The following is a 17,152-nucleotide window of genomic DNA, read 5'->3' on the forward strand; positions in this document are numbered from 1 at the left end:
GCTCTTAGGCCTTCAGACAGTTAATGATTATCCTTAAAATAGGTTATCCATGAAAATATTATGACCAAACCTACTAAAACAAAGGCAGCATAGTACTGAACTCTTCTCAAATGGTTTTCTCTGAGTGTTGAGTTTTCAGTCCTTTTCATTTTCTTAGTTGATGTATAGAATCCTATCACAAAGCTAGAATCATTAAAAGAAAAAATCTAACAGGGTTTTCTTAGTTTTAAATCAATTAAGTTATAAAATGGGCCCCTTGATTTTATACTAATTAAAGGTCAATTTTTTGTGAGTGTTCTAAAACTGTTTTAAATATGTTGAATTTCTCCTTTCCCTTCTAAAACACAAAACCAAATAGAAATTAATTTCTGTTCAAATCAGTGTATAGTTATACTTGATTTAGTGCTGTTCAATTCAGTGTGTAGTTAGTAAGCCCTGGGATATTTTAGGCTTAGAAAAAATTGCATTGAACAAAAGTGTAGAGGTAAATTAAGTCTTGGGGGATAGAATTTTCTTTGGAAAAGCACAGATTTTGTGATAGAAAATGACTAAAAAAAAGTTGAAGTGCATTAAGATTATAGTTTACTGTATTTATCTGACAACGGTTAATTTTTTTTTTTTTCTTAATTTATCAAGGCAAGCCGCTTTTTACCGGAACCTATGTCAGCAGCATTATTTTTTATTTCTTTGGATATGCCAGTTTCTTTGGAATATCCAGACATTCACGAAGCTGTTGTGGCCTATTTGGAACAGCTGAATTCTGAAAACTACAGTATTTATAAACGAACTGCAGAGGCTGCTTATTCAATTGAGTGTACCTGTAACTTCCTGTCTGATGTTGGGAAGGAGGTAAAAAGTTTTGTTTACATCTCCTTAAAATTCCTTTAATAAAATGTTTAGAAAATATAACCTATAGTTTTCAAACTGATGGACATTTAACAATTGAATTCTTCGGGATAGGATTCATCATTACTTAATGGCCCAATTATAAGATTAAGGATATGATTTATATAAAATAAAATGAAGATTTGGCTTAATGAATGGTGTATTTTCATGAGACCAGTGGTATTTTTTAGAACAATTAGTATCTTTATTAGATTGAGTTCCTCTTTGAAGTGGTTTAATGTGTGAACAGTGTGACAAGTGACATAAACAGAATTATAAGGGCAAATTTAGTGCTTCTTTGTAGGCATATTTTCCCCTTAATATTTTATAGATCTTTATTTATTTATATAAAGAGCTTGTTCTTTTGTTAAATAAAATTATGAACAGCATTGTAAGGTAGAAGGTCTACTTTCGGTACCCTGTTACAGTAGTAATTATGTATTTGTTATTTATCCCTTTTAGGATATTATTTAGTATGTTATCTAAGTAACATAAATAAGTAGCACTTTCTAAATGAAAGTGTTAATGAGTTTTAAAATAGACATTGCTTCAGTAGTTGTTTACTGTCTGATATACCAAAATGGGTCCTGAAGATTTCGAAAAATTAGGAGCAAAATTCTTACTCCTTTTGGCCCCTACAGTGGACTTTTTGGGAACCTCATATTTTAAATTTTCCTTATTTACCAATTATTATTTATTTTTATTTTCTTTTCCCTTCACCTTGATGCCGCTGTATCTTGTTTCCTCCATGAGAGAATTTTGAATTGCTGTTTAGTTGAATTATTCCTGTGGCATTTTGCATGGCCAGTTAATCACACATGTATTGATCGTACCCTGTTTTCCTAGAACCTGTCAGGATGTTAGAGGGGGGAGGTAGATCTTAAAATACATGGGTCCTGCCTTGAGCTGCAGTTAATAGGGAGACAAGGGCACAGGCTCACCGTCAAAGAACATGCCACTCAGAGGTGAATAGAATAAAGTCTCAGGTGCTGTTGAGTTGGGCATTTTCTCCTCGTTTTTCCTCTGAGGCTGACCTTTTCGGTCTGCTTGTGGAGACGGTTGACTTAAGCAAATGTGAACAGGCTCAGGGCCTCTGGATGATCCAATTTCTTGAAGCTGCTTTGTTAGCTGTTGAGAATCTTACTGTATATGACCTTGACATTTACTGTTGCATTCTGCTTCTTTTTTAGGGAGAAAAGAATCTCTTAGAGTTAGTGGAGCTGGCAGATCAAGCCTTACATAGCTTTTCCTACCATCAGCATTTCCCCCTAATAAAGGAAATCATCTCCATTTGTTCAAAAATGTAATTTTTTTCTTATTATGATTATATTATTATATGGGGTGTGTGTGTGTGTAAGTTTAGGGACAATGAAAATGAAACTGGCTTTCAGTCTTATTATTTTTTCATTTAAATTGCTTTTATATGTTCTGATTTTTAAACTGTGGGTGTATAGCTGCATTAGACAGTTAAATGTTTTCTTCAGGAGTAAATTAGAAATGTGCTTGTAATCAACATTAATTATCCTTAGATTTTTACACTTTCTGATGTCTTTCCAAATAAGTGTCCAAATTTGTTAATTTATCTTTAACATTGTAATTAATAACTTGAATTGAGGGTTTTTTAAATGTAAGTTTCATTATCCTATCTTTTATATAGATTTTTGGAAAACATAATGCATTGATTAACATTTTGGGGACATTGGAGCAGAGTTTGCTTTAAAACCTAGTATTTTCATTGCTTTTGGATAGAGTAAATTCCATGGTGATAAATATCCATTAAATATGGAATTTATTTTTCTATCTCTCTCCTGCTCTGTCAAGTAGGTCACCTCATATAATTACCTGGTGAGAACTACATTGAAGATTTACTCTTAATACATATCAAGTGTACAAGACAGCATTATTAACCATGGTCCCCAAAACTTATCTGCCCCATGTAACTGAAACCTTGTGTCTTTGACCCACATCTCTGCATTCCATCCGGTCCCTGGCAATCGCCAGTTCTACATTCTGCTCCTGTGAGTTGACTTTTGTAGATTCCACATATAGGTCAGATCATACAGTATTTGTTTTCCTGTTTCTTGGCCCATGCCACTTAGCATGTCGTTCAGCTTCATCTGTATTGTCACAAATGATGGGATTTCCTTCCGTTTTCAGGCTGAATGGTGTTCCATTATGGGGCTTCCCTGGTGGCTCAGGGGTAAAGAATCTGCTTGCCAGTCCTGGAGACACAGGTTCAATCCCTGGGTCAGGAAGACCCCGTAGAGAAGGAAATGGCAACCCACTCCAGTATCCTTGCCTAGAGACCCCATGGACAGAAGAGCCGGGCGGGCTACAGTCCATGGGGTTGCAAAGAGCTGGACGTGACTTAGGGACTAAACAACAGCAGTATTCCATTGTACATATTTAAACACTGATTATTTTCATGTATTGGCTATTGTGAATAATTCTAGAGTGAGCATGGGACTGCAGATATCTCTTTGGGAAACCAGTGTCATTCCCTTTGGTTACATACTTAACAGTGGGACTGCTGGCTCATACGGTAGTTCTATTTTTAGTTTTTAGAGGAACTTCCATACTGTTTTCCATAATGGCTGTACCATTTTACATTCTAAATATAATTTTCTAAAGACTTTTTTTTGTTCTCTTTAAGAGAGAATATTCTCTTTCTTAAAGCAAGTCATGTGCTGTTACTTCAGTCGTGTCTGACTCTTTGCTACCCGCATGCACTGTAGCCCACCAGGCTCCTCTAAGCATGGGATTTCCCAGGCAAGAATATTGGAGTGGGTTGCCATTCCTTCTCCAGGGAATCTTCCCAACCCAGGGATTGAACTCTCATCTCCCATGTTGTTTTACCACTGAGCCACCTGGGAAGCCCACCTTGTTTTAAGTCTACTTAAAACAAGTAAACTTGGCTGAATATTAATTCTAGGTTGGTTAAAGAAGACCCCAGGTGGAGGAATTGGAGTGGGAAGAAATCCCGTTCACTGTGCTTTTCAATGTCATGTTTAGTAACTTACTTGCCTTAGATTTCTTGGATGTTTACCTTCCTACCAGCTGGAAGTCCGTGCAGGCCAGTCCTTTACTACAGGGAGAAAGTCAGAAGGTGTTTCTGCGGATGTTGTCTCACCCTTTGCTGCAAGTGAAAGTTGAAACTTACCACTGCTGTCTGGAAATTGTTAAGGTAGGTTGTTTTGGTTTTTGTGGGTTTTCTTTTGAGGGGGAAGCATTAACAGTGGATTCTCTTATTATTAAAACACTAAAACTAAGAATTATTACCATAAAAATAGATGGTAATCATTAGTCAACTCTAAAAAATTTATATTATTGCATGCGTGCTATGTGTGTGTGTGCGTGTGCACTAAGTCACTTCAGTCATGTCTGACTCTTTGTGACCCTATGGACCATAGCCTGCTAGGCTCCTCTGTCCTTGGGATTCTCCAGGCAAGAATACTGGAGTGGATTACTGTACCCTCCTTCAGGAGATCTTCCCGACCCAAGGATTGAACCCGTGTCTCTTAAGTCTCCTGCATTGGCAGGCAGGTTCTTTACCATTAGCGACTTCTGGGAAGCCCCCCAAAATTGTTAGTCAACTCTGAAAACTTTATACTATTAAATTCTGTAACTGCAAACTTGGTAAGTCTAGCATCTGAATTGCTTTATTAGAAGTTTTATTAAGAATTACATTTATGTTGTATTATTTAATGATGGAAAAATTGTAAGGGAAAGTTGACTTCTATCAAGTATTCAAAGTGATTTCTGTGCACAGGAAAAGTTTTAGGTTATTACAGCTTAAATTTTGCAGTTTCAGATCTGTTTTCTTAGTAATATTTTTCTTTTCTTTCTTTTGAAACAAATATTTCCTATATTTTAAAGTATAAAATATTTTAGGATAGAGTAGTACATAAATATTGACTATTTTGATATTGAAAAGAACACTGTACAAAGGACAATATAGAAAAATATATATGTTCCCATGTACTCTTGAAAACGTCCTCTTGTACTCAATACTTTTATAAGTACTATCTAGGTATAATGTGTACGTTTTGCCATTTTTACTTATCATTTTTTTTTGCAGGGAAGTAAAAATATTAGTAACAACTGAGGCTTCTTCCCTTTCGCCACCAATATAACTATTCTTAAAAGTTGGTGTTTATCCTTCCCATCCATGTGTTTTACATACATGTCTCTATAAATCATATATATTATTGTTTCTGCCTTTTTAAAGTAAATAATTTCATGATGTACACATGTTTTTATGGCCTGTTCTTTTCATTCAGTCTACCTGGTTCATTCATCTTAACTGCTCTTTACTTTGAATGTATTTTCTTCTGTTTATAGTTAAGTATTTAGGTTTGGTCTACTTTTTACTGAAATAAAGTTTTTCAGTATTTTCAATAACAGTCTGTAACTGATAGTGCATGTTTGAAAATGTCTTGATTCCATCTTACTCCTGAATGATGGATTAGCTGCATATAGAATTGTAGATGGACTGCTGTGTTTTCTTAGCACTTTTCCAACACTCCTTTGCTCTTGGTAGGCTTCTGTCACTGTTGAGAAGTCTGCTGTCAGTTAAATGATCATTTCTTTGTATTTTTTTCCCCTCTACCTGCTTTTAAGATCTTTTCCTTAACTCTGCTGTTCTTCAGTTTCATTGCAGTATGACTTTGTAATAGGTATGTCATGGAGACTCAAAACTTGTCAAGAGAATCTTTATCTCCTACCAGTTAAAAGAAAAGTTTTAGTGACCTAAGTACTAAAATTGGATTTGAATTATAAAGAGAAGAAAGAGGAATCCTTTGGAAAAATCAGTGTCACTGATTTTTAAAAACTTTTTGTATTATTTTGCAGGAGTGTTTAGGCATCCATAATATCAGTAAACCTGTGTCTTCCCTTTGTAATGGAATTCATTTTCTACTTCACCCAAAAGTTCTGTATGAAATCTCTGCATTTGGCATTCAAGAGCCCAAAAATGAGGTATGGCATGTTAAGAGAAAGTGTCAATACAAAAGAGTAATTCTGTAGATAGTCAGCTAAATCAAGGTAATATTCTAATGTAACAAGACAGTAGGATGAGAAAGTAAAAAGAAACTTGTCTTTGATGTGTGGGTTCAGTTAAATTGTTGTTAAAAAAATGTTAAAAAAAATGAGGCTCAAAATATAGGACATCCTTGTTCTCAGAGAGCTCAGATCAAACTGTAAGTTTTCATGTAAGGTATAGGGATGAGGCAGTAGTTGTAGTAAGAGTATTCCCATAAGAAACATTTTTATTCAGTGGGAAAGTGTACAGTAAAGATAAAAAGGGAAACCATTAAAAGGGGGAAAACCTGGTTGAGGACAGAGTGTAAGATGATGCTGTGGACATAGGAAGTCTGAAGGAAGAGGTGCTGACTGTAGCAGCTTTCCAGACTTCGCATGGAGTGTCCCAGGTACGTAAGATGACTTGGCGGCCGCCTCACTGGACTGCTGTCCATGTTGTTGGGCAGGTGAGCGCCGCAGCCAAGGCCATCCTGGTGCACCTGCTGCAGGGCCGACTGAGGGTGACGGCGCCGACCTGGAACAAGTTCATCGAGTCCCTGTGCCCCGTCATCCCCGTGCTGCAGGTACTCTGCGCTCACCCGCCTAGGCCACCGTTTCTGGTCGGTGAGCGTGACTGAAACGCACGCCGTGGGGGAGACAAGACGCTGGGGTGCTGTGTGTCTGGGTGTGAGGTTAAGAAGTGAGGCACTGGCCTTCGGCACCGACTGTGAAAAATAGAGCTCAGCCTCATGTAAAGGCTTATAGGCAAAGCTAACCATGCTTTTCAAGCAGGCTTGATAGAATGAAACTGGCTTCTTGGATTCTTCTTGTTTATGTATGGATTAGCGTGATAGGTTGATTACTGAGCTCTCAGAGAGCCAGCTTTGTTAGCAGCCCTTCTGGGCTCAAGTAAAGGAGTGAGGGGCATGCAGGGGCCTCCTCCCTTGGATGAGAAGGTGGGGAAGATGGGGAAGGCCCACCCTCACAGGAGCCATCCTTCAGAAGACAGATCCGGGGCCTCCGGCCACCACAAGACTGCTCCCGTCTTCCTGCAGGCGCTCCTGCTGTGTGTGCGGGGTGGGAGGTGCAGGGGGCAGCTCTGAAGATCTGCAGGGGCCCCATCCAGGGCAGCCCCACAGATCGACTCCTGGAGAAAAATTAGCACATGTCAGGAGGGTTGGCACATTTTGCTGAAGTTCTCCAGTATTATTTTTTAAATACAGTTGGATGTAGGCTTCTTACTTCATGTCGGTTATTTTGAAAAGTCCTTATTCAACTGAATTGAAAGAAATTTGTGAGTTGCCTGACGGGTCAACACAGTTTCTTAATTTCAAGGTAAACAATCGAGCAGCATGTTATGTATACAGTCAAATCATAACTTGCCTCTTGATGAAATCTGTTAGGGCTACGCTGACACTGAAGACCCTCTGGGGAACTGCATCCTCCACCTCAGCAGAGAGAGTCCGGAGACCGACGAAGGGGTGCTCCCCTCTGCCGCCCGGCTGAAGTCTATGCTGCGGCTCCTGCTGGTGAAGAAGCCCTCGTAAGTAGAGCAGGTCCTCTGAGTGTGCGGGGCCACGAGAGCATTCTGGGAAATGAGTGAATCTGTGTGGAACCAGAGAAGGTCAGGGAGAGCACTTCTCTTATCAGAGGGCCCCATGGGCGGTCTTGTGGATGCTTTCCTCTGTGCCCCATCCTCCTCTGGCCTCGGCGCCTGGTCCGCCCGTGTTGTGGCTGCGCCACGCTCACTGCTGGTCACAGCACTGCTGCAGGCGGGGTGGAGCCGGGCAGAGAAGCAGATGCAGGAACTGTAGAGTGTTCGCACTGTCTTTTCTCTTTAGAAATTGTTAGCCTCATGGAGTGAAACTTCTCCAATGAAATATTTTTTCTGAAAATTAAAGTTTTTCATGAAAGTGTGGTGGACCAGTTGCCTCACATACCAGGGTCTGTTGTTGCTGTTCAGCCACTCAGACGTGTCTGACTCTGCAACCCCATGGACTGTGTCATGCCAGGCTTCCCTGTCCATCACCAGTTCCTGGAGCTTACCAGCGTGTGGGTATATTTTCATCGTTTAGCTTGTCCTCTTGCTAGGCAAACTGAAGAAGTGCCCTTTCCTCCACTATTCGTGTGTCATTTTAACTAAAAAGAGAAGAGGAGAGAAGGATTGTTTGTCTTCCTTCTCGGTCAGTGCAGCATGAATCTTCTGTTACTCTCTTGGTGTAGCAGGGGTTAGATTTTCCCTCACCAAGAAGAGAAAAAACACTTAAATGTCCAGATGGATCAGCAGTGATGACGAGAAAGGAAAGGCTGGAAAGGCTGGGGGACATAGACAAGACGTTCTCTTGACGATTGGTAATTTTGTTTTCCCCTTGCCTAGTCAGGATGATACAGTGGCTTCTTTGTCAACAGGCAGTCAGATGACAAAATAAGGAAGTAGATGAAATAAAGTAAAACAATAAGAGAATGGAAGGAGGAAAATAGGGAGATTGTAAGAGCATGTGCATCGCGCAGAGAGGAAGCTGTGGGTGATGCTGGAGCGGGTGGGGCAGACGGGGTCAGTGTGCGTGTGCTCCTTGGGATCGGGCTTCTGCAGGTGCTCCCTAGGCAGTGTCTTTGTTACTACTGTGCTCATTTAGTACTCCCTTCCTCAAATTTGGTGATTTAGCAAAACAGATGTTTATTTCTGGATCGCTTTTCCCAGCCCAAAGTCTCCAGGTAAACAGAAACGCTGTTCTCAGGCAGGACATTCTAGTGGCTTAGAGATCCCCTCCCAGGAGCCAAGGGCTCGGGTCAGGTACTTCTCAGTTACACAGAGCTCAAAGCAGTGTAAATCAGTGTGTAATTGTTTTCATTATTTGACTGATCCTCTCTCATCTCACCAGACCATAAACTCTATTAGGCAGGAACGCTGTCTCCTGGCTAATCTTTACATCCTCAGACCTTCATTGACCACCTTGGGCATAAATATGCTCAAAATACATTCATTGAAAGAAATAAGTGTGGGGCAATAATCGGATTCTGGTGCTCTTGCTAAACCAGAAAATGCGAAGTTTGTCTCCCAGAGGAAGAGATGCATAAATCCATGCTTGCCGTGTTCCCCTTTAGCCTTTTCCCTGGGGGTGGTGGCTGCCCCTGCACCAGTGACCCCAGACACTAATGCAGAGCATGGGCCCTAAGGAAGAGCGTCGTGTGGGTGACACAGCAGAGGGGAGAGGGAGCTGTGCCTGCCTTCCCACACCATCTTGAGCAAATATGTGCCCTTCAAAGATGGTACCTGCTCGTAATACAGCAAATTCCTGCTTTCTGTTGATTTGGGGAGCACTTGAGGACTGTGGTTGGCTGTAACATGGCAGCACACTACACAGACATGACACGGCCCTTCTAGAACTGGGCATGTAACTGAGAGGAGAGATCGTGTCAGTCATACTTCATCACCAATTGTAACAAAGCGAGATCAGTGACGGGGACTTCAGGGTGGCGAAACACAGGCTTGCTGTGGTAGGGAGGCCTGAGTGGGTGTGCAGGTTTTAACTGTAGTCTCCCAGGTGGAACCTGAAACCTGGAACTTGGATTACCACTTAGAATGTCCCGGTGTCCATGTAGTTCAAGAACCTGTCTCAGTATCCTCCAACTCATTGCTGCTTGTCCACTTGATGGTTCTAGTTTTCCGTTTCAGTTGGTGATGGACAGGGAGGCCTGGCGTGCTGTGGTTCATGGGGGTCGCAAAGAGGCGGATACGACCTGAGCAACTGAATTGAACTAATAGTGTGCAGCAGTCAGCCTTTTCTTGAAATCTTCTACCTTCCCACTCAACTGGCTTTAAAGCTAATCAAGTCCAGATAAAATAGAGTTTTGATGGGAGCTAGAAGTATTTGCATTTTCATATTTGAGGAGATCTATTTCACTCCAAATATCTCACTTTAGCTATTAATGTGATTACTCTCCTGAAGGTTTGGCCTGTTGTCTGGACTGTGTTCCTGCGTCTGTGATAGTTTTCATGATTGACTGAGGTAAATCACTTGACATGGAGGCTGGAGTCAGGATTTTTAATTTTTAACTTGGAGTTGAGGCGATATTGACTGTGAAGTTTGCAGTCACAGTCTGCATCTTCTCTTGTGATTACCAATTATTCTTTATTTCTGCTGCCTATTTATAAATATAAAATGCAAGAATAATTGTAGATATACAGTAAATATTTTAATAGAAAAAGTAAAATGGCATGTATAATTTCAGTATAGTAGAAAATGAAAAAGTGAAAGTGTTAGTCACTCAGTCATGTCTGCTCTTTGGGACGCCATGGACTGTAGCCTGCCAGGCTCCTTTGTCAATGGAATTCTCAAGGCAAGAGTACTAGAGTGAGTATCCATTTCCTTCTCCAGGGCATTGTCCCAACCCAGGGATCAAACCTGTGTCCCCAGCATTGCAAGCAGATTCTTTACCATCTAAGCCACAAGGGAAGCATAAACATAGCTGATAATTGTGTTGATTTGTGATGATTCTTTGTGATTATGGGCCTTTCTAATTTCTATACTTATTTTTTTCAGCCGTTTATATTCAGTTTATGTTACAAAATATTGACTTAAAGACTTTGTTTCTGCAGGGTCCGGGTGCTGGCATTAAAGCTCTTAGCATCTTACCTTACAAGGGAAGAGGGGGCTGATACCAAGCGCCCTTCAATAGACGCCAGAGTTCTGTCCAGAGTTACTAATTTATTTATTGTGAAAAAACCTATTGAACTCAAATTGGATGACCGAAGAGAACTGATGATTAAGGTGACTCTAACTTTCAAGTTTATTCATTTGTTTATAACTGTGTGATTTATTTTGTGTTACCTTCTTTATTCCATTATACATCAGATAGGGAGAGAAGGCGTAGCTTCACGTATGAAGTTGAAGTTGTATCCTGGCTTTTTCTGGCTTCTGGGTACATTTGTTTATTGAACAGATATTTCTTGACTGCCCACTGTCTGCCAGGCATCATGTCCCTTTTCATTGAGAGTATATGCTGGAAAGGCAAATTCATTTGAATAGAATCTTAAACACAGCATAAGGCTAATCTCGAGGAAAGAAATTCTGTGATGACTCTTAAAAACAAACATCACTGACATAAAAACTATTCTTTCTCTTCTCTTGGAAATATTCAAAAAAGAAAATATTCCTATGATAAAATTTTTCAGCCTTTTCATCACAGGAAAATAATATAGAAGTCAAAGGCAGTTTCTCTTAAATGTTACAGTGGTTCTGAGATATTTTTGTTAATCTCTTTTTCTGAATCTTTGGCTTTTCCCCTGTCTTCAGAGGTTTAGCCTTCATCTCCTGTCTGCCCAGGGCTGCACCCGAATCATGATGGACTTGTGGGATCAGTAACAGCTCGCTGTCGGTTATCTTCATTGGTTCATTCCCAGGTTTCATAGCTTCTCCTGTGACTTGAAGTGTGCAGTCCGGCAGTTTTATTTAAGTTTAGACCAGCCCTTGAGGCCTGTGTCACTGCTGTAGAGCCACACATAATACAGTGGATTTTTAAATGGGGAAACACGCTCAGCGTTCTCCTACCCTGAGTGGGGCCATGTCATGGTCCTGACAGGTGGTTGGAGAACCTTCCATGGACCGTATACCAGGTCCTGTTGGGGTCATCCTGTGTACTGAGCCCCTGGTGTCACTCCTGGCCCTGTGTGTGGTGTGGGGGAAGGAGTGGGTTCTAGAACTCTCTTTCCCGAGTCCACGTTAGGGCTGCAGATGGCAGTGGGTGGGAGGAAGGAAGAGTGTGGTCTGTGTCCTTTTCTCTCCCCTGCTCCTGTTGTGTTTTGCGTCCTTAGACTCTCTCCTGGCAGGAAGCAACGTTTGGGGACTGGTACAGGGCAGGGGCTGGTTGGAGAGCTGGGCAGCCCATCCCAGAGAGCTCTCTGCTCCAGGGTGCTTGAGACGGGAACGGGAGTGGGCCAGGGGAACTCCAGCTGGTGGCCTCTGGGAGCAGCAGAGAAACCCCGAGTCACACTGGGGTCGACTCACATATCTTGGGTCACTGTTCTCAGGCTAGCAGGCTACCACCTGGAGTGATGTTGTATAACTTGAATATTTTCTTTGAAATAGTTAGAAGTGGCTGCTAATGGGTTGTGAATGACTTCCTGGCAAAAATGTACATCAAGAGGAGAGGCTTATTTGACATGATGACTCTTTGTTTTAGATCCTAACTCCCTCTCTGACCTAGCACATCTTTCTTTCAAATATAAATATATCGATTACTTAAATAAGTTGGCTTTTGAGCTTTTCTTTTTATGGTATGAACTATTGAATTCTGTAGAATTTTACTGGAGAATTGGAAGTAGATGAAAAAATAATTTTCTTTTTTCTTTTTGGTTTTCAGTTGGAGACTGTTGAAAAGGTGTATGAAATCTTTGTCTCAGATGATATTGATCTTGTTTTGAGAAAGTCAGCCGCAGAGCAGTTAGTGGTGATTATGCAAGGTACTGTCTAAGGAACATGCTGCTGAGAATGGAATTTCCGGTTGCTGCCTACAGTAGTGCCGGGGATTGGCAAACTGGTTTGTAGGCCATTCCGACCTGTGGCCTGTTTTTCTTAGCAGCCTTCAAGTTAAGGGTGATGTTTATGTTTTTAACACATGTGCAACAAAGGCCATATGTGGCCCACAAAGCCTGATATATTTACTATCTATTTCTTTACAGAAAAAAGTTTGCTGACCTCTTGTTTAGATTATCATTATTTGCCCTGTGGAATGGCATTTGATAAGATTATCTTCCTTTTAAAATGTTGAGATAAATTCAAACAGTAAATTGCATCTTCCTTTCTCACTTTACCTAGTATGTTGTGTTCTGTTTGTTCTGTCTTGCTTAAAGAAATAAATCAAATTGTACTTTTTGGGTAGGTAAGAAAAATAATGTACTGTAACTATGTATTTTCTTTAAAGGCTTATTTTTAAAAAGAAGTAGCAGAATGTACTCTTACCTTGTTTGTAGTGTTGTAATTCTTAGTTTTTAGTTTTTTCCTATATGTGATGTGTATAATTTATTGTTAATGTTTGAAAGAAGTACCTTTGCATTTACATAAAAGTATTTTTTTTCAACTTGGAAGGTGGGATATGATGAATGTTACCATCCTGATTGGGATGAGAGAGTAACATGGAAAGGCATATTCAACATATTTGTGGTTTTAATAACAGTAGTTGAAACTACAGAAAATCAGGCTCAAGCAAATGTGGAAAGCCTACGCTAAGAAGATTAAAAAAAGCTTTTAGAGAGTATTCTTTTGGTATTGTCTAATATTTCAAAAAGAAAGCTCATAATTTGGTATGCACTGTATTGGAGGGTAGTGGAGCTGCCTTTTAAAGTGGCAGTTGAAGATAGTTACAGTGATAGCTACTAATTCAATATCAACTTTATGTTTGTATGTTTTTCCTTAATGAGAATATAGGAGGACAAATTAAGAAAATTTGTCTGCAAATTATGAAATACTTATATCTAACTTAGAAGCAATGAGAGTTTTTGGTCCTAATGATGTCTCTAGTACCTGTGTGTGTATACGTCTTAATGTTTTAGGGTGGCTTTTTAATAGAATACCACAGACTGGGTGATTTATAAACAACAGAAATTTATTCTCACAGCTCTGGAGGCTGAAAGTCCAAGGTTACCGTGCTGTACGTTCAGTGTCTGGTGAGGGCCTGTTTCTTGGTTCGTAGTTGGCTGTCTTCCTCCTGTGTCCTTAAATGGAGAAGGGGCAACAAAGCTCTCCTCTTTTTATCAGGACACCAATCTCATTCACGAAGCCTCCACACTCATGATTGGTGACCTCCCAGAAGCCCCACCTCCTGGAACCTCCACCTTGGAGACTGGCTTTCACACAGATGGGCTCTGTGAGGACACAGACACTCAGACCGTGCAGTGTGTGCACACATATCCGCATGAATATGTTTAAGTTCTTTAGAAATATGTAGAATATATTACAGACCCTTTCTTTTGTATTTGCTATTAAGAGTTTGAGATTAAAGAACTTGTGTTAATAGGAAAATCATGTTGCAAGTGATATTTACACATTCGCTTGTGGAGAATCTAAATGTTTTGAGATGATGGATTTGGAAAAGAGAAGAAATGCCAATGAAAGAACTAAAAGTAATTTTCCATGTACAAATTAAAGGAGTCATTTGTATACTTAAAATTCTAGTACTTTTCAGAATCTGGCTAGTTCATTTAATGAGTCTTTTTAAATAGTTTCTTTACATTATAGAAGATGTGCTTGTTACTTAAAAGTTTTCAAATTGTTGAGATGTGTATAAAGTGAAAAGTTGAAGCTGTCATCCTCTAATTTTCAGCTATTTTTAACAGTTTGAAAGTTGTGTAGATGTCTGTTCTGCATTTTTAAGACTATAGAAAATGTTCTTTAATTTTTAGTAACTTTTTTTTTTTTTTTGGTCTACAGATATTAAAATGCATGCTGTGGTGAAAAAATTGCACCTAGTTGACAAGATAATTGAGTATTTAAGTGAATGTGTGGGTCAGGATGGTGAGGTAAGACATATTTTTACAGACTGCTGTTTTTGTTAATTAAATTTGAAATGAATTCACCTGGATTTGGATGAGTTCTTGGAGTGTCAGTCTCGAATAACACCCACAACCTGTTCTTTTTTTTTTTAATTTCTTAGAAGTGAGGTCTCTAAAGGAAAAGTAACCTTAAAATTTATATTAGATGTATAAGCATAAGTATATACAAAACTTATTTTTAGTGGAAAACAATTCTTAATGTTTGCATTTTAGTTTCACATAATTTTGGTGAAAAAGCATGAATTTAGAATAAGATAGTGTTATATTGGAGCTTCCCAGGTGGCACAGCTGGAAAGACTCTGCCTGTAATGCAGGTGTGATCCCTGGGTCGGGGAGATTCCCCTGGAGCAGGAAATGGCACCCACTCCAGTACTCTTGCCTGGAGAACCCCATGGACAGAGGAGCCTGGCAGGCTGCAGTCCACGGGGTCACAGAGTGGGATGCGACTGAGCACACACGCACGCACACACATATGCAAAGTATATTTTATCTCATCTTAAAACTGATGAACCATCCAGTAAAAGTGATTATTTACAACTCTCTCTTTAATATGGATCGCCTATGTTTTGTAAGTCTGGAATTTTAATCTTTATCTTTGCTGAGAATAACTACAGTGTATATGCCCACACCATGTTGATTAAAACACCTTTGCTCCATCAAAAACAAAACAAAAAAAAAAAAAACTGATGACCATAGACAACTGTGTTTCCCCCACCGGCCAGGTGGTGGAGTGCCTGGCTCAGCCGAGCCTCACGCTCCTGAGGAAGGTCCTCTGCGCCGACCCGGACCTGCGAGTTTCTCTGTCCCAGCAGACTTCTGTCCTGACCCTGCTCTTCAGAGGTACATAAATTCTGATAGTAAGGAGCTCAGTCTTAAGCTTTAAGTGTTTATTCTTTAACTGTAGGTGACATTTACTTTCTACTTTACTAACAGAATACCAAAGTGGGTATGCCGGTAAAAGAATCCATCGCAGTGGAAAATGTTTAACACTTTTGTGGAAATTTTCTTAAAAATCCTGTTTCAGAGTAGGCCTCACAGCTGGGAGGGCTGAAGCCTCTGGCGGCTCCCTGCGCGGTGAGGTAGCCATCAGGAGTGGTCAGCTCTCACCCACAAAGCGATGGGCTAAAGCTCATGTCACCACTGCCTTCTTTCCAGCATCTGTTTCCTCTCTATTGTTTTATTTTGTGCCTTTAGATCTGATGCTTTGCTGAGATAACCGCTTACATCCTTAAACTGGCCTGAGTTATATAAACCCAGTCTGTGCGGAGTGGGAGCTAGACCATCCTCAATGGCTCTGAGCATCAATGTATTATATTACATTTTATAAAGTGTGGTTTTTTTTTTAACCCCTTTCAGTTTGATTGTAATTGAGTAACATATTTAGATGGGAAAACTCTATGTAATTTTTTTCTCTTTTTTAATTTTTCTTGCCTTTTCTGACTGTTCTCAGTAGAGAGCTTGGTAACATTATATGCTGTTTTCTTTCCTAGAAGTGTAGGCCACTGCTTTTAAATATTCTGTGAGAAATGTCTTGATCTGATGTCTCAATATGCTTAACTTTGTCAGTTATTAAACATATTAAGAGATAAATGATACTTATGTTCAAAATATCCTTAGAATATAGTCATTTTATTTTAGCATATTCTTGTTTTCTAATGATTCCTGCTTGTCAAGTTAATAGGACACAGTTTAAATAATATTGATAAAGCTGCTAGCCATGCTAACCAGGTAAAGTTTTAGAGACTCAGAGTGTCCGGCCTCATATATTTTGAGTAGTGTGTAAAATTTTATAATTTTTTTATAGATTGATGTGGAAGAGTAGCAGTTATAGATCTGTAGTTTTCTTTCATCTCATTAATAATTATCTTCCTATTAATGTCATTCAGCAGAACTTAATTCCAGTTTACCATTTCTTTATGATTTTGATTTAAATTATTCAAGCAGTCAACTAATTATGAGTGCCTATTAGATTCAAAGGCGATTTCTAAGCTAACATAATCTGTACCCTTTTTAATACTTTTTCTGTCTCATTGATATTTCCAATCATTACTTAATTGAGTCTGAGAATAAATGATAATATCTCTCATTAATGAATTTAGTTTCAGGGCAAAGTTAGTTTTTTACCTAGGTACTCAACAAGGAAAATTCGTTACTCAGCAGACATTCGTTGACTGCATGCTGTGTGCTAGACCAGTAGTGTCTGTATCCTCCAAGTGTACTCTATTAACCTCTATTAACCAGCCCTGCAGAGATTTGCATAGATTTGAAAGGTTGAGAGCCACTGTTTTAGTCATGTCAGTTTGTCTGGGTTAACATTGCATTTCTCTGAGAATGGCATCTCTTCTTTTTGAGTTAAGATATTTTAAATTTGAGATTCGTTCTTTTTTGAGGTGAAAATATAAAAGTTATGCTTCTTTTTATTTCTCAGTTTCCTTGATATTTCACGAAGATTGTACGATTGTGACTGAAGTTGGAGCATTGTTTTGTCTTCTGTTATTTGATGAAGTATCAAGAATGGATATGTGGTGAGCTATTAAACGAATTTTGCTCCGAAATATCTGTCTAAGGTTTCTGATACAGTCTTGCAGCAATACATGGAACTTTCTGACTTAGGAAGCTTATGCTTTCCATGGTATGTGGTGTGATTTTTGGTTTGAGTAGCAGTATTAAAAAGCACATTGGCTCAAAAAGTCACCC

General features: G+C 39.5%; 1 protein-coding gene across 4 annotated transcripts in view; it reads left to right on the top strand.

The window, feature by feature from the left end:
• RTTN (rotatin) overlaps positions 1 to 17,152 on the top strand; it is a 107,938-nt gene that overhangs the window by 24,876 nt on the left and 65,910 nt on the right. For all 4 annotated transcript variants that reach the window (XM_012103282.3, XM_042239585.1, XM_004020402.5 and 1 more), the window contains exons 12-22: positions 637 to 849; positions 2,076 to 2,188; positions 3,943 to 4,069; positions 5,737 to 5,862; positions 6,372 to 6,488; positions 7,308 to 7,447; positions 10,505 to 10,676; positions 12,268 to 12,367; positions 14,334 to 14,422; positions 15,178 to 15,295; positions 16,884 to 16,980. In XM_012103282.3, the coding sequence (XP_011958672.2) occupies positions 637 to 849; positions 2,076 to 2,188; positions 3,943 to 4,069; positions 5,737 to 5,862; positions 6,372 to 6,488; positions 7,308 to 7,447; positions 10,505 to 10,676; positions 12,268 to 12,367; positions 14,334 to 14,422; positions 15,178 to 15,295; positions 16,884 to 16,980 (1,412 nt within the window). The remainder of the gene's footprint in view (positions 1 to 636; positions 850 to 2,075; positions 2,189 to 3,942; positions 4,070 to 5,736; positions 5,863 to 6,371; positions 6,489 to 7,307; positions 7,448 to 10,504; positions 10,677 to 12,267; positions 12,368 to 14,333; positions 14,423 to 15,177; positions 15,296 to 16,883; positions 16,981 to 17,152) is intronic.

Source organism: Ovis aries, chromosome 23 (assembly GCF_016772045.2).
Source record: "Ovis aries strain OAR_USU_Benz2616 breed Rambouillet chromosome 23, ARS-UI_Ramb_v3.0, whole genome shotgun sequence".
NCBI lineage: Eukaryota > Metazoa > Chordata > Mammalia > Artiodactyla > Bovidae > Ovis > Ovis aries.